We start from the raw sequence: 18,081 nt of genomic DNA on the forward strand, positions 1-18,081 counted from the left end.
CCTCTGCATTACCTGCCAAGAGGAGATATGTTTCAGAGCACTTGAGAGTTGAGGGCCTGAGGATTTGCCCTTCTGTTTCTGCCACAGAAACCTAAATAGAACCACAGAATAGAAGAAACAGACTGTGCAGAGAGGAAGAAAAAGAGAATTACAGTCCCACAAACCAATCACAATGAAATCTGTTTCAAAAGGACTTTGTTTTTTGGGGAGGAGAGACATGTTTTATCTTAACGATTTTAGGCTTGATTTTGCTAGTCTGGTCACACCACTTTCATTCAGTCTTTGAGCTGAACCTGAAATTCCCACATCATCAGCATATCTTCCGTTCATTGTCAAGAATTATGTTTTTATTCCCCAGCACATTGTCACTATCTAATCTGCCCTGTTTAAGTCTTGATTTCAAAGAGATTACTTGAATACAGTCAACTGATTGCCCTATCATTGACTGGGCCATTTATTTCAATCAAATGATTTATTCTTTTTGTTGTTTTTTTTTTTTTAACAATAGTGGGGTTTTGAGTAACTATCAAGACAAAGGTAGATCATATTGGCCAGGTGGAGGGATCACTTATTCATCTCCCTTTATCTATGCCAGATGGCACCACATCTGTGAATGTCCTTCTGATAATAAATACATTAAAGAAACCTAAATTCCACAGGCATTTTGGATCTAGCATGTCCTCCCTACCCTACAGTCAACAGGGAACCCCAGACTGGGGTGTCCTTGTCTAAATACAGCCTGCAGTGTCTCAGAGTGAGGAAGAGAACTGAAAATTTTCCTTATATTTTAATGTATATCCAACATATATGTTCTTAGGATTCAAACACAGATTAGAGATGTAGGAAGCTGATTTCTACCCCTACATTGATACCAGGAGGTTTCTGTGTCTAGGCTCCTTCTGTAGTTAGGAGACAGAAATAAGCATTTCCAGTGCAGAATGTAGCTCATGTTGAGGCCAATGTTCACAGTAAGTTGGACAAATCATGCACCGAGATGTTTTCTTTTCACAATATTGGTAAAAATATCAGGTACAGATGTCATCTCTTTAGATGCCTAGAACTATTAAAGTCAAATCCCCACTCAACTCTTCTTTGTAGATTGTTTTCTTGCCTTTAAAATAGGAATAATCCTTCCCTTATGTCTCCTGAAGTGCAGTGTGTGTTCGGTTAGTGTTTGGGTTCAGGTTAGGGTTAGGGAACTGGAGACCTCTAGTCCTAAAATTGCACCAGCGTCTCTAGGCTCTAGGCATTCAGTGGAATTTAAGCTGGCTATATCTGGGCCTAGGCACTGAAAATGCAAACTGTTTCTGCCCTACCTCATCTAGTTGGGTTCACACACATCTTCTCAACTCTTTTTGTCTGTTGAGACCCTCTGAATCCCCGGGGCAGCACTCCCAGCCCTTGAAGCAGCCAGGCAGGCAAGGAAAACTGCATTATGCCCTGGAGCTATTGTCACTAAGATGTGAAAAAATGAATCAATGAGCTCCAGGTCACCTTATGAAGGTATCTGATAACTGAATAGTTTTTCCATTTTCTTTAGGGGATACAGACAAAGTATTCTCAGTGGATGCAAACACAGGGAATCTAACTATGAACAAAGTAGCAACTGCCCCAGACTCATACATACTGCAAGTCATGGTAAGTCTGATGATGTTGCAGACAGCAAGCCAGCATAGCTGGCTTTCTCGGAAGCAGCAGTCTTGATGTGACAGGAGTCAACTACATTAATAATCACTCAGTTACACCCTTCCTTTTGGAAGTGCCTGGTCTTCTAAGACCAGTGTCTTGTATCAACTTCCTTGCAGAAGAGGCATTTTCCCTTATGTGTGGGTTGCAACATCAAAGCTAATTAACTGAATCACTACATCCTGCTGAGTTGAAAGTATGGAGGAACGTAACTGGAAGGCTTTCTTTAGGCACGACTGGAGCTTGTGTTACAGTAGTTAATGTAACTTAACTCTAGAGGCAAGCTCCTCTTTTGGCTACAGCTCATGAGGAAAGGAGAGAGTTAAAAATCACTTCCTGCACATACATACCCAGGAAGATATGGACCTTCAGGCAGTAACTGAACTGACTCAAACTCTCACAAAGATGAGCAGACTCTGCCTGCTGGTGCCGGAATCTCACTGCTTTGTACTGGAGCATGACAATTTTCCAGATGTGGCCCTTATGGAGGGTCATATCTAGACTTTGGGGCTAGACCAAGACTGGTTGGAGGGCCAAAAGCAGAAGCAAGCTAAAACACAAGGACTCCAAACCACAAGGCCACCTGTGACAGGCCTGGCTTAAAGCTCACTGAAAATGATGGAAAGAATCCCATGGGTTGCAATGGGCTTCAGATCAAGCCTGTTCTTTTATGTCTCGTCACTAACAGGAAAAGGCTAGCATCTCTCTCTCTCTTTCTTTCTCTCCCACCAGGCCACCCAGGTCAACAACATACAGAAATACTCTGTAGTCAGTGTAGAAATTAAGGTCATCAATAAAAGTTATTATCCACCGTACTTTGCGAGCAGTATCTACCACGGGACAGTATTTGTTGGTCTGGCCCCAAGAAGCTTTGTCTTCCAAGCTGGTGATCCTTCAAGGCCCCTGATGATAACAGCAGCGGATGATGATTTCCCTGACGTAAGAAACTGAAAATGCACTGCATTCTTTCTCACTGCTTTAGACTTAAAGCAGAACTCTAGTGTTCTGTATTATAATTCCACATAGACCAAAACCGCTTTTGGTGTGATATAATGTGGAGAAGCTGCTGGACTCCTCTCTTCCAAAAGGCAGTCCCACACAGATCTATGTAGGTGAGCTGATCTGCTGCAAAACAGCATGCCAAGTAAAGCCAACAGTTAGCAGATACTGTGAACAGGTCCACATCTGAATTAGGGATGGGTAAAATGTTTCCTTGAAGAGTTCAGTGTGGCAGGATCCCAGGTGGAGGTGTCCTCTGTCTGCCAGGTCAGGGAAAGCTATTTGTGGACTGGCCTGGGAAGAGGAGCTTGTCCAAAGACAGTAGACTAGCAAAGACCTGCAGTCCTGGACTAGAAATTGCTAACCTTCTCCCTGTAAGGACTCATTTTGAAAGAATAATTCCTGGACAACGAACGTACTGGTAGAGCGAAAGGGCAAGAACTTTACTGATGAGCCATTCCCATCCCACCCTATTAAATAAAGAAAATGGTGCTAGTTTTATTGATGCCAAGGCTTCCATAAAAGGACTGGGGACCCAGAAGAGGAATAAAAGCCTAAACACAAAGGAAAAAATTGTGCAGACCTCCATACAAGTATAATTCTCCATGTACATCCTCCTTTGACATTGTATTAAAGGCAGAACTGATCAAATTTACAAGGTCCCTTGCACAGATATGTTTTTCTTGGGCATATACTAAAGATGCCAAGACAAGCTGGGTAAGACCTGGGGTTTTTTTGCAGGCAACAATTTTAGGATACATTCTTGAACCCTGAGCAACAGGGTGAACACAGTTGAGTTCAGCCTTTCTCACGTCCTCAGTCCAAATTTATTTATTGCACTATACACCAGCTCATACTTCAGGTGTATTTGATGAATCTTGCCAGTGGGTAGTTATGAAGATGCATGCAAAGCACAAAGAGTGTGGTTTAATCATTTACTCTTCTGGCTTTTCAGAAATTCAACCCAAACATTGAGTACTACATAAAAAACAGCACCGATTTCATCATAACAAAAGACGGACTCATCCTGACAAACATGATGCTGCAGTCACCGGGAACTGTAACCATTGAGGTAGGGTAACCATTTCTTCATTATCTTGCCACGGTTGTGGAAGGAAGGGATAGTTTCTAGTAGGGAAGCACCAAGGGTGGAATTCCATTAGGTAAGGGATATAATGAAAGGACAGTCCTTGCCCCAACCCTTTGCATCGTAACTGCATTGGAATGGAGGGACATGAAGTGATAGCAAACTTACTTTGTGTGATACAGGCTGTATCTGGTGCTAGCTGTAGAATTGTTTCTCCAGTCCTGTGGAAAATATCCCTGGAGACAAGCACAAAGTCAGCTGGGGAGATTTTAGGAGCCCCCCTCCCACATTCTAATTCTGATTAACAAAAAAAGGAAGGTGAGTAAGTGGGTAGGAGGTTGACGTATAGGTATGGGCAGGGTATGATTGCTGGCATATACCCCAGCCCCAAACTTGGAAATCCTTTGGTAAATCCAGTAGATTTTTTGCTCAGGTCAAAGTAAGTAGTTAATAACTTTAGACTTTCTAAGAAGCTAGATGTTCACTTTGTCCATCTGCCTGCCAGCAACAACTGGCTCTCTAAAACTTGCATAGCACAATGCTGTGCCTGATGGAGCAGTCTGAACCAGCTTGACTATAGCATAGTTTTAGCTACATGGGAGAGACAGGTGCTAACACATGCTGCTGCCTGCCCCACACTACCTCATTATCTGTGTACAGCACTGTGCTGCAAACTTGTACACAAGTGATGCACCTGGTTCTGGCCCACGACAGTGAATCATCAGAGCTTTTCCTTCTCTCTGACCAGATTGTCCAGCTATAATGCAGGCTATTATGAGGATGCATACATATATATGCAGGGCTATTGTGAGGCTGTGGTGAGGATATGGACAAGATACTTCGCCCACAAAGGGCCCACCACATATCCTGAGAGTAAGCTGGAGACCTAGGAAGTCTCTAAGCTATCTCTTTCCCATGTTCACATAGGCTGTTGGAAAAGATGTGGTGAGCCTGCAGGAGGCGAGCACTGTAATCATGGTAGAGGTCATCCTTGCCACAGGTAGGCTGGGTGTCTGTTTTCTGCTTTGTGGAGATGACGGGGGAGTCTTTTCTACTTCTGTGGGCAAACTGGCAATGACAGGTCACACACTGAAGTCTGTGGACTGGGGCTGAGGCCAGCCACATACCTACAGGAGGTTCTGTGGTGGCTATAAGAGAAAACAAACAACATCCTTATGATGTGGTCACCACACACCTCAAACAGCCTCCTGAGACTTTAAGTAGTGACATGTGTTGTAGCATCTTTTCTTGTTACTCCAAAGCTAATTCTGTTTTATGGGTCAGAAATAATCCAGGATGTCTCATCATGGCAAAGGAGATGACCTGACACCTCGGTACATCACTGCTCCTTTTCAGCTAAAAATAGAGAAAACTGCAATGTTATTTCCCATCTTATGCACAGCAGACAGAGGTTGGCACACTCCCACAAAGCCAGGCATCCTCATGAGCCAAGGCATTTTCTGCTCGTCAGGTCAAGCTCTTATACTCCAAGATTTTAAGGTCTTACCAGGAGAAATGATCCATGAGAAATAAGATAGACATGAGGCTACATAACCCTCCAGCTATCATTTGGTTTTGTTGACATAAAAATAGCTTACACTTCCATACTTCATAGAAATGACTTTTAAATAGGTGTTATAAATTAGTTAGATTTGAAGCTTATGAAACATCTTGTGCTTTGGATTAAGATGAGCCAATATCATGCATTTTCACATCAGGATAGGCAGATAATGCCTAGACTCCATTGGTTTCTACATGATGATGTGTGATTGCAGTTCCCAGTTGGTGTCTTCTATTACTTCACCCTCTTATTACCACCGTTGTGGGGATTTCAGGGGGAAAAAATCGGGGTCCTGAGTGTAAATTTAGATTCCCTAAAGGTAATGTCGCTTCACAGCTAAAAATAATGACTGCATAAAAATCACCTAAACCCAGTTTAATGGCACAGTTCAGCTCAGCAGAAAGCTAGTTCAGGTGTCAGTACATGGAGCTGTAAATGCTCCAAACAGATGTACTAACACCTCTTTTAAACTTTTAAATTTAACTTTTAAATGTTGCCCTTGCTATTTAAACCACACAAAATAATTACGCTGGTGACTATGCAAAAAAGTAGATTGAAATTACAGAGTGGCTCAGAACCTATCAGAGGAATTTTGTTTTATTCCATACTGTAGCCAGCACCCAGGAATGGCCTAAACAGAGCAGAGATTACCACGTGCCCAGCCAAGCTGTAGGATATTTAACCCTCGGCTCTACGAAGTTGTGTTAAGGATTGCGTGTGCGATGGGTTGGAGAGTGCTTTACTGAGCATTCCAATATCCAGGGAGAAACTAGAGTTGTTTTTAATACACTGTCCCCTTCTGGGAAGTGGTAACTGTACATTGGCCTCTAGTTTATGAGATACCAGTGCCAGACCCAGCTCACATCAGTCTCAGGTGAGTCATTCCACCAAGGTAAGGTAGTTTTCACAGAGGCACTGCATGCTGCACAGCACAGGAATTAAGGGTGGTGGAGTTTCCCATCAGCTCTGTGAGCTGTGGCTTCCTAGGAGACAGGTGTAAGGAGCAAAAATTCACTGAGGTCCTAAACCCTTATCAGTGTATTAATGATAAACTGAGGGTGTAACCAAATGTGGAGGGAATACTCAAAGTCCATTGTCATAAACAGGTCAGCAGGAGAACAAAACCATGTTCCATTAATGATTAAACTTTAAAGAGACTAATTTACAATACAAAATGAAGCTAGAAAACTAAGAATATCACAGAAAACAACAAGCAAGCTGATTAACCCTGAGGAAGTTACTGTCTTTCCACTATAATGTTGATGTCTATACAAATCTGCTTACACCAACCTGTGGCTGAAAGCATAAGCCACTCTGTGAAGGCTAGTCTATACTGCTACAGCTACAAAAGGGCAGGAAAAAGTATCCTGTCCTCCTATTTCTTCTTATGCTTCTTTATTTCTTATTTTAATGTGCTCATCACTATCAGAGGTGATGTTCTGGATTAAAGGAAGCTTTGCGTTTTCAGACACATAATGTACAAACACAGCTCATTTTTGCATTCTGGTGTAAATGGGTGAAGTGGGAAAGTAAAAGACCTACTTAGCTTTACTCTTTGTAACATCTGCTTGCCTAATACAGTCATGTATATATTATCTTAGTTAAATCATGGAGTAAAAAATCATCTGTAAATGGATGCTATTTCCACTTCATGTAGCTTGTTGGAAGTTATAATATTCTGTGACTGTTCACCTTAAAAAAGCCCTCTGCTTTTAGGAAAGCAAACAAATGGCCTCTGTGGTATTAAATATATGACTGTCACATTCTGCAGCATAGGATGCTTCTTTACCCTTGAAAAACTGGTTGGAGCTTCTCCCACAATGAAATGCTGTGTTAGAAAAGCAGGCTGCTATTTTTAGGCTTTGTAACACTTTTTTGTTTTTCTTGTAGTTGTAACCTCCTCTGATAAGATACACACTGCTCAGGATATGAGTCTCTTAGGTGGTACACTAGCAGCACTGCTATTAATTGCCTTAGTCTTCCTTGGAGTGATGATACATAAACGGTATGGAAAAGCAGTCACATACCTGGTAAGGAAAAAGGTAAGTGACTTGTTTGTACCTGAATTTCTTAGTTAGGAAGTGGGATCTGAGGAGGTTCTGAAGTAGGGATGGGCTGTCCAAATACTACAGATACTTGTGTGAAGGTGATGAATCATTCCTGAGACAATGCTTGCAAAGGTAGCATCACTTTGATGTTGTTTGCTGTTGTTTTTTTCCTGCCACCTGAGGCTGGAGCTGTATGGTAGATGATGAGCAGAAACAGAAAGGAGACAACCACAGCTCCATGGATGAATGTGAATGAAAATACAGGATGAATGTGACACATATCAGAGGTAGTCTCTGAAAAACCTGTGTCTGTGCTATAAACCACTGTTCATCCTCCCTCTATAGTAAAAGGAGAGGAAGGTCCCTTCATATCCTATACTAAAGCTTGGGCTTAGGCAGTTGTCTTGCACCTGAGCTGTTTACTTTTGGTGCTCTCAAGTCCCTGGCAGACTGCTTGCTTTGAAGTTCAGGGTGTAATTCATCTGACCAGATGCTGATCTTTGCCTTAGGATGGGACCATCAGGGGCCTAGGCTGCACTGACGACAGCATGAGCCCAGAGCACATAGCTCAGGTGAATAACAATAGTCCTTCACCCTGAGATAAACCCCACTCCAGAGTAATATGTCACATGGATGGGTACAAATTATTATACATTGCTGGTGTTCCTGGAATGGTGCCCATGCTTACCTGAAAAAAAAACCAGAAATGGAATCAATTAAAAAATAGCTGTTCTAGGGAGCCATATCTTTCCCAGGCTTTAAATAGGTCTAACTGCAAAACAAGCTGAAGCTTTCCTGAGCAGTAGCTCAGTCACTTCAGCCAGCCCTTTCCCCCTGCCCCCATTTCTTTTCCTTTCACTGCAATCACAAGGTATCTCTCCTCCTGTAGTTCTCCAAGGAAATCTCTGGGGATTACCAGAACAAATCTTACCAGCAAGATGAACACCCAGATGTAAGCAACAAAGCTCCAGCTTTGCACCAGCATGAGGTGTCAGAAAATGGCAGAGTCCAGCTGATGACACATGTGCTAGAGCAGCCAGCACTTTCCTTGCCCTCTTCCAATGCAAAAAAAATTGATAGCCTCCCAAAGTCTTCTCTAGCTTCCACCACCATCTTTGACCAGGAAGAGAAAGAGGAAGAAGTGGAAGAAGAGACTCAGCATGAGAAAGAAGTGAAGTCTATCCTCAAGACAGACAGGCATGTGGCAGATGATGGCTACAAAGCTGTGTGGTTTAAGACTGATGTGGATCCAGATGCTGGAGAGAGGGTGCAAGTGATTGAGGACAATGCAGCAGATGGTGATGATGACAGTGACCAAGATTTGCAGAAGAATGAAGAGGAGGAGGAAGAAGATTATGACAAGGACGATCACCACAGAGGAATGGGACTGTCCTTTGCCTCAGAGAGCTCATCACTCCCAGATGCAGAAGTGATAGTCAACATGTCTCTCACAGATACAATGACACAAGATGACACTGATGGATAATGGAAACTGGCCTGTACTCCCCCGCCCCAAAAAATGGGGGAATCTCAGCTGCCTTGCTGATGTGAAGCCCATCTTTCTGCTCAGTAGGGGAAACCGGAATGCAGGAGGACAAGGCTGCCTGTCCTGCTTGCCTGAATGCAGTGATTAAAGCTGGAAGAGATTACAGCTAATTCAATCTTTTAGAGACCCTAAAATATCACTTAGGATTTTGGCGGGGGACACACACATCTCATCTCTCCACCTTCCTGCCTGTTCCCCCTGGGGCCCCTTAGATCACATTTTGCAAACTGGCTGCAGGTACAGCAGAGATGTAGCTAAAATGACTTTGAAGCAGTTCGCAATAGCGGTTCAGTTACACAGCCCAGTGTTCCTCTCATCTTGGTGGGTAAATAAGCCAGCACGGACTGCTTGGCTGCCAGTGTTTTAGGGTGTTACACTTTGATGCTGGATGTAGGGTGTAAGCCAGTGCAAGTCACCCTGACCCTGTGACTGTATCCAGGAGCTCACTTCAGGGCTTGGCTCTGCTCTTCACTGTGCCAGGCTCTGTGCTCCCAGCACAAGCAGCTGGCATGTCCCACCATGGTCCTTGTCCTGTCAGCAGCCAGGAGTTTACATGCTCAGAAGCTGCTGTTTCTTCCATCACTGGTTAGCAAGGACTGATCACATGTTCTTTACTGAAGGACTTTGTCATCAATTTTTCTATGTCATAAAACCATTAATTGTGCAGTACTTTAGCTGTCTGTCTCCTATCCGTCAAGGAAAAGAAGAGCTCCTGCCAGGACCTGCCAATAAAATGCTGGAGTATTTCTAGCTCTCTGGGCAGCGATGGGTATCATTCCAGAGGTGCTGGATGTGGGGTCAGCGCATTGTTTCCCCTTGTTTCCCCTGCCCAACAGGGCTCAAGGTGCCACTTCTATTGCTGCTGCTGAAGGTGGAGGTCAGCATTGCCTCCAGGTGCCAGATGTCACCTCCATTTCTCTGCTTCTCTGTCATCTCGGATGCCAGCCCCTTTGCATACCACCTTTCTCCATCCATGGGGAGCCCAGCAGGCTATTTTGCTGGTAAAATACCATTCTTCAAGTTTCACCTACAGCCGAGATGCAGCCTGAGAGCAGAGGTGGTTCATTGAGAGCAACTCAGCTCTGCTGTGCTCAGCTTACGAGTCCAGGCTTGAGCTAGAAAGCCTGCTGATCTCTGGGTTGACTTCATGCAGTGACAGCAGCATAGTGTGCTGGACACCTCCTCCCTCAATTCTCCCTCATCTTTCAGCTTTATTGTCTTCCGTTATGGTCCTGCCATAAAGCCCAAATTCAGCAAAGTGAGCATAGCATTTTAAGGTAGTATGAGGAGTAAAGTGTTTAATGCTTTTGTCTAGATTTACATATCCCATCAACTAATCTCTTTCCCCAGCTGGCACCCAAAAGCTGGGCTGATTTCCACTGGCTAAGAATATGTTTGTACGCATTCACATCTTCTGATCTATCAGCACAAAATTAAGCCCCTTATCTCATTTTGGGACTAGCTACAGAGCAGACATGGGCTGTTGAGCGTTTTACTTCCAGTAAAAAGCTCAGGAGTGTCTAAGACAGGGATGCAGCAGCAGAACCTTGGGTCACTAATGTTTATCTGACATTCCCATCTTAGCACAACAGCACAGGATTGCAACAAGATAAGTCTCATGGTACAGAAGCAAAACCAATAAATAATAATCCTGCCTTTTCCTTGCAAGCCAATCTCCACATTGCTGCCATTACTCCAGGCAAACTCTTGAGAGAAGGAAACCAATGTATGCCTGCTGGGATCCACATGTACACCACAGCACAAATGATTCCAAGGATGCTTTTATCCTCTTGGTCCATACTTCATCTCTGTACATGTCCCTGTCCCAGTGTTGCTGGTGCTAAGTTCTGCTCTCCTTTCTCCAAGGAGTGCTGCTTTTGCTGTGTGGACTTCAGGATCTGCACTTTTGCTGAAAGTGGAGACTGAGATGTGGAAAGCTTTCTTTCTTACTGCAGTAAAGTTATTTGCCAAGAAATTACAAGCGTGGTTTGTCTGGAAAGAGAGGATGGGGAGTGTGCCATCTGCTTGTCACGTAAGCATGACTCCTCCAGTAACTTAGGTTTATCTCCAGCAAACATTTCCCATAGGATTGTGAGAACTCTCCAGTAGCTGCTAATTGCTAGCCCAACACCTTCAGCCACCAGCAAGGGTGAACGTAGAGCCCAGCCTTCCCTCTGTGTTGATGCTACTCACAGGATGATTGCTGATGGGTGGGCAAAGCTGGAGCGTTTCTACTCTGACCCCTTTCAGGCGTCTGCTTTTTTCAGCTCTGGCTAAATGTCTGAAAATATGCCAATGTCTTGCTGTGCACCACGAATCAGCTTTTACGATGGTTCAGTGGTGCTAAGTGCCCAGCTGATTAGGGGTTGTTTTGGCAATGCAGGATTGTGTCCCTGGTCAGTGGCTGACATAACCTTGCTTACATGGAACAAGGGACAATCTCTGTGGAAGCTCCCTATCAGATGCATAAAGGCAACACACACAGCACCACGCGTTCAAACCCATGTGGATGTGGAAAGAGACAGGAAAGAATACAGGAGGTTTAAGAGAAGGAGCAAAGTGCAGATGAAAGCAACCTGATTTTCACCAGCCCCTCTGCCCCAGTTTTCGGGGACCACTGCTCATTAGAACCCAGTTACTGTTATCCACAGCTGTGTTACGTCGGTTGCAATTGGCCATTCCTGCCTCAGTGCATTAAGGAGCTTTGAATTATTTTAAAGCATAATGACCTGAAAAGTGACTAACTGGCACTGGGAAGGAGAACTGCTGATTGCCAGATCCCATCTGCCTTTAATGAACCAGGAAAAACATTTCTGAGAGAAATGCTGACACAGACAGACCTGTTTACTGAAAGCAAGGGAGAGGGGACAGGCTCAAATTAGTCCTGGTACAGCTGGATATGTGCAGTCAGGTAGTGCTGGTCTGGTATCTAGAGCAGCATGGTGAATTGGGCCCCAGCAGCTGTTACCAAAGATGATAGCCCCACAGTGATGAAGGGACACATAAAGCTCCCCTAGACCAGCTGCCCCCTAAGTGTGCTAGAGCAGAAATACCTCCTCATTTCCTGCAGCATTTTGCTAGCTTTGAGTTTACTTGAGACACAATTTTCCTCTCACTTTTACACTTGGAGACTGTTTTCCTGTGAACTATCCTTCTCTAACTCTTCTTCAGACACACCTGGAGAAAGGAAAAATCCTTTTTTGCTTGTCCACGGGATTGTGTCACAGTACCTGTGACTGATGACTGAACTGATTGGTTTCCAGCAGAAGGCAGTTTGTGTGGGCTGACACAGCATAGCTGCTCCATTTCCCTCATTGCTGTGCCATATGTGATCTATTCCTGTCTGTTGGCACACTGTTGTCAGTCTATCTTTTCCCTGCTGCTGTATCGTTTGGGCTTCTGGGAACATGCCTTGGCACACTGATTTATGAGCTCCCTCCATTTGCAATCTGTACTCATCTGTTGGTGCCTCACCTTCCTCTCATCGGTGTGCTTCTCATGCTTTTGGCCTTTTGTTTTGGCATGCTGTTTGAATTGAGGCACCCTCAGTTTGCAATTCTTTGGCTGTTCAGGCTCTGGTTTCTCTCTGCTGGCAAGCAATTGAAAACCCATCAATGTGGCACTTACCTGCCAGGCTCCCTGTTGGGAGTTCATTCCTCTGCAGCCCCAGCTGCTCAGTCTGTCCCCCCACAAGCTTTTATGTTCTTGTTCTCTTATCCTGCAAAACTCCTACCGGAAATACCCAGAAGTTTGTGCTTGTTAAGACAAAAGTTAAACTGCAGCACTTTTGGGGAAAAGTGTTTTCAAATAGTGCCATCACACAGACAGCAAAGCTATCTGTCTTATTCCACACAGCTTGAATGAGAAAGTGAAGGTGCTTCTGCCAACTCCTTTCTGCACTCAACCCTTCCTTCAGGAAACATTTTTATAAAAGTGTTTGAATTAGTCAAAAGACTTTTGATAAAGCAAAGTAACAAAAAAGTGTTTCAGTAAACTTTTAAATAAATATCATAGGTTCAGACATGAATACTATGAGGAGCACTATGACTTTCCTGATACAGGCATAAAGTTTCATCAGGCACTGGTTTCTACATGGTTCCTTTTCCGTGCAGGACTGAAAAGCATATAAGTGCTTAAGATGAAGTGTTTTTTGATGGCAAATAAGCATCTAAGTACCTTTAAAAGCTAATCCTTGAACTCCAAATACATTCAAATGTTTTTGAAAGTTTAACTACAGGTAAATTTAAGAAATCATTTTTTACCCCATCCACAATCAAGCTCCGGTTTTTATTTCTGTACCATCTTAGAATTATATTTATGTAATCTTTGTAATGCAGATCTTCGAAAAGCCAATCTGGTCTTTGTCTCAGGCTTTGCAGATGACGCCTTTCTTTATTGATTATTTTATCTGTTTCTTTTAGTGATGCAGACATCAGCTAGGGTAATCTCTCTGATAGATGCAAACCAGTAAGGAACAGATTACACAGAGCTAGGAATCTTCAGTGCTTACTTGCTGGAGTGAAAAACTAAACCAGAAAAGAACACCAACCTCTAATCATCTTACTGCAGTTTTTCTCCATAGGTTCAAAATATTCTCACAAACTCACGTTGATATTAGCTGAAAGACAGAAGAAGGAGTAAAAACCTGACATATAGTTTGCACTAAGAAAAGAAGCATCAGTTCAAGAATATGGCTTCTTTAAATTTGCCAGACTTAAAATATACTAGCATACTGCACGCAACATGGGAATCTGGCTCAGAGATGTTTGAAAAAATATGGTGCAATGTAAGATGTGAAATTATTCTCACGTTTCTCTTCCCTGCAACAGCCCGGAGTAACACTTTGTGATCTGAGGCACAGGACCATGCAGAGTACAATTCCAAGGAATTTGGTCCACTGTTAGTATATCCCTGACTTAATATGGTAGGAAAATATGTTCGCCGTTGTCAACAAATCTGCAGCAGGAAAATAGCAGTTTCAGTGTGACAGTGGTAGATCTGGATTTGAGATGACAAATGGAAGCTGGAGGGAGACTGAAATGCATTGTAGAGATGACACAGCTGACAAGGGAAGACGATGCTCACGACTTTTCTGAGCTTTGAGCACCCTCTTCTGGAGTAACACACGTAAGAAGTGGCCATTTTATTTTCATACTCTACAGAGAAAAGAAGAAATGTCCCTTCTTGGCTGCCAGGGAAAACTGTAAAGCTGAATTGAAATCAGCAGACACAAGCAGGAAATTTGAAAAATCAAGTAAAATACAAACATTTTACATCCGGGAAGTAACAGAAACAAACCAAAAATTTCCCAGGTGTCTGAAAATTCGTTTCTGCCAGCCCAAATTCTGTCCTCTTTAGAACAGAATAACCTCACAAATTTCATCAAGTATTCTTTGACATAGGTGACAGCAAGTGTGTCCTTTTGCCTTTTTTGTCTCCAAGAGAAAAATGGTGTTGGCACATGTCTAATTAGAGTGCAGAGCATGCTGCTTGGTTTAATTTTGAAGGAATGGAGATAATTGGAGACCTATTCTCTTTGTATGTAGGATAGCAGAACTATCTAGCATTTATCTGAATCAAATAATGAACCCTGATCTCTTCAATTACATAATCCAGAGAAAACTATCCTTAATCTCAAAGAACAACTTCCAAATGATATATATTCAACTGTAGAAAAGCTGTTTTCACCTGATTTGTCTTGGATATATGGTGTCTTTAGCTCTGAAAGGGATTCTTTTCCCGTCAGAAAGTGTCAATTCGATTTCATTTTATTTTGGTTTCTACAATTTATTTTTTCATTAGTTGGTTACTAAGTCCTCATAAAAGTAAAACTGACCTCAGCAGGCCTGTAAATGGAAACTTAAAGAAATAGGATCAACTCCATCACATGGAATTTAAGCAAATTATGGACTTTAATTTTTATAAATAAATATTTTATCCAATCAATACAAACAAAGCAGTCCACCAAATAGATTCAAAGGAACAGATTTGGAACTATAATAAGAATTGAGGCTATAGAAATGACCTGTGGAGAGCGGTGACCCAGTAGTAACACTAGGATAGAAATTATATTTCAGAGAGTAGTGTCTCATCTTTCACTCCAAACAGAGGGAATGATCCAAAAGATGGTGGTGTTTACAGCAACAAAGGCAGTGGCTGATGCAGAGTGAAAACAAGCACAAAGATCTGGTGGGGGTGGGAAACCTGCATTCCTCAATAGAAATTGCCTGTTCTCCTATGTGCAAGAAGTTTCCCTTCTAAAGCCTCCTCTCAATACCTCTTTCCCGTTTGTGGCTCAACGAAGTAAAATTTTACTTTATAAAATGAGAAAGTCACATGAACTCACTGACTTGCTTTCAAGATATCACAAGATTTCCTTCACTACCATCTGACCAGATAAAAATATTGTGGTTTAAGACTTGTGTGTATATATGATTAAAAAAACCCCCTTTGATTCAACTCAAACTCAGAGGACTGACCTACAAGACAATCACTGTTTCAGAAAGTCAGGATATTCACAACATTTAAGCATTTGTTACTAGGTTTAGCTTTGGGTTATTGCTCCCATCTCTTAGCTGGACATGTTGCAGCACACACCCATGTCTCTGTATCTGAGCCAGAATTCAAGAATAAAATGAAAACCAGCCCCAATTACCAAAAAGGATATATATTCTTGGAAATCTTATTCAGGGCAATATTCAACAACAGGGGATTAGCCACACAATTCCATAGTTTTATAAACACATGCTGACCACAACATCCTGATACAAAAGTTCTACTTACAACAATGGCAATACAATACTCATCATGTGAAAGTTCTGCAGAAAAATGTAGGTGTAAGGATTGAAATTCTGATTTAAGTAACAATCTTAGAACAACAGGGATTTAGTGTTGTCTAAACATGTTATATCTTAATGTGTTGTACCTTGTCCCCAAGAGCTGCACAAGATCTCTGCTTTCATTCCTTACCTTTTCCTCTTCAAACAGGTAACAGTCCATTCTCCAGCTTGGAAACTGGTTATTTTAACCCGGGTTATTTCCCTCTGAGACTCCATGAATCAAAGGTCTTGGAGTGCTCCTGTAACACATCAAAAAAAGATGTGTTAGAGAAAAAGTAGTCGCATTCTCACAAAGATTTCAGCACTAGATGGGTTTTCCTAGCTTCTGAATGTTGTGAAGCACCCATCTTAGGCTAAACCCTTGGTGGTCTCTTTGCACCCAGCAGCACCAATTCTGTTGCCAACTCCTTGAGTTACTGCATTGTACCACATTCCTGAAGCATCCTACAGTTGTCCCTTGTGTGTAGAATACTAATGAAGATGTGTTGGAAGAAGGGTTTGCCAGAGTCAAGAAGATGCTCAATATGAGTTATGCATCTTGCTCAACTTTATTAGTTTCTAACACTACTTATATAGAACCGATACACATGCATATTTGTAAAGCAGAAATATAATTGGTTAGTAGTCTCTAAACGTGTGTGGTTCTCACACCCCTAATTATCATGACTAAAATAAGCATTCTATCCATGTAGCTAATTGTGTTGCTGTGCTTCAGCCTTGTAGTTTGTTACTCCCTATTTTCCCATACCGGTCCCTATCTTTCTTGGCCCTGCACCTGCTTTCCCAGCAGCTGTATTTTGTTACAGCCACGGCCTGTTGGCACAACATAATTACTTGGTCTCAGGATTCAAGAATAGCTTAAGGCAACATTTCTTGTTAACTTCAGCACAGCAGCTTCAGTACAATTCTGATTACAGGCCTATTCTAATACCAGGCCTGGATTGTGCAGATCTTCAGAGATTGTAAGGCCATGCTTCTGCAGCCATTCTTCTACAAAGATGGAATAATATTATTAGGCATCATGTTAAAATACTCCCTATCTGTAGAAACAGAAAGGTCAACAGATCAGATGATGTGTCACCCTCTATTTGTTTCTTCAAAGGCTCTTGAAGGAGCCCAAAAAAAATGAGAATGAGGCTTTTCTCGTGACCCTGGGCGCATCTGAGTTTCTGTTCATGAACAAGACCTTAGATATTAGAAGTTCGGTTGTGCTATTGTTTATAAGAGCACAACTTGTTTGCAGGCCATCCATTCCTACAACAGCACACAGCATCTAATTTATGTTAAATAAGGCACAGAGAGGTGGCTGTAATGAGTGGTAGAGATTGCAGTTCTGGTTTTCACCTTGATTTTGTGTAAGTTGAGATAAATACTTGCATGATAAGTCTTCATGGAATAGCTGAAAAATTTAAGACACTATATTATACTTGACATTATGCTTGGATTTATATATCTTTATGCATAAATTATTATTTTAATTTAGGATAAGCATATAACTGTTCAGGTATAGAAGTAACAGATTTATTAGGGGGATATAAGGCCATGTAACCCTTTTAGGTATGTCATGAATTTCTTGCCCATGCAGTGGAGAAGCAATCACCTATCAACAACATGATCACAGTTTGCCTTTAATACCTTTTCTTAAAAAATACCCCAACAACCCAAATATCAGGCTGTGATTTTCCTTTGTGTTTACTTTGCATACTTGCATTCACAAAAGGACTCATGCTTCTTGTTGATATCATATGAATGCTACGGAGTATCTAAACAGTGAAGGGTGAGTATTACACCTCGTCTGTGAGTATGAATAAAGTTTCATAACTCATGGGCATCACAAATGCCTTCAGAGTCTGTGAGTTATTAAGGTCAGTTGTGAAGGAAAAAATATCACTTTTTACTCATGAAATATTAAATTTGCTGTATAAGAAATAGTTTTTTTTTAAATTGAGCACCTTTCTAATAATAGCAGGCAGCTAATCTCTATTACAGGAAATTTCTGCCCATGTCTAAGGCAATTTTTTTCTCACCTGCCCCATATTGCATTTTTTGCAGATATAGAATGCAGAAGGGAGCAGGACATCTCCACTGAAGATACTGGATTTTATTATGACCCCAACTTTTAACTTAAAGAAAGGTAAACTAGTCCAGAGTGATTTCAGTTAGCCTGCAGCAACACAAGCCAATGCTGAAGAACAATTTGAAACTGGTGTGGGAAGCTGTTAAAATTCTTCAGCCGTCTTATTAGGTTGCTAACTGAGGACATCTCTGTACAATGTAAGTAAGGGCAGAGTGGAAAAAATTGGTCTCTCGCTGGT

General features: G+C 42.1%; 1 protein-coding gene across 4 annotated transcripts in view; it reads left to right on the top strand.

The window, feature by feature from the left end:
- Positions 1-11,106, top strand: part of CDHR5 (cadherin related family member 5) — a 20,579-nt gene extending 9,473 nt beyond the window's left edge. For all 4 annotated transcript variants that reach the window (XM_027795319.2, XM_027795318.2, XM_027795320.2 and 1 more), the window contains 6 exons: positions 1,541-1,638; positions 2,419-2,625; positions 3,641-3,757; positions 4,700-4,772; positions 7,224-7,375; positions 8,271-11,106. In XM_027795319.2, the coding sequence (XP_027651120.1) occupies positions 1,541-1,638; positions 2,419-2,625; positions 3,641-3,757; positions 4,700-4,772; positions 7,224-7,375; positions 8,271-8,867 (1,244 nt within the window). In that variant the 3' untranslated portion in view covers positions 8,868-11,106. The remainder of the gene's footprint in view (positions 1-1,540; positions 1,639-2,418; positions 2,626-3,640; positions 3,758-4,699; positions 4,773-7,223; positions 7,376-8,270) is intronic.
- The last annotated feature ends 6,975 nt before the right edge of the window (positions 11,107-18,081 follow it).

Source organism: Falco peregrinus, chromosome 9 (genome assembly GCF_023634155.1).
Source record: "Falco peregrinus isolate bFalPer1 chromosome 9, bFalPer1.pri, whole genome shotgun sequence".
In the NCBI taxonomy this organism is placed as follows: domain Eukaryota; kingdom Metazoa; phylum Chordata; class Aves; order Falconiformes; family Falconidae; genus Falco; species Falco peregrinus.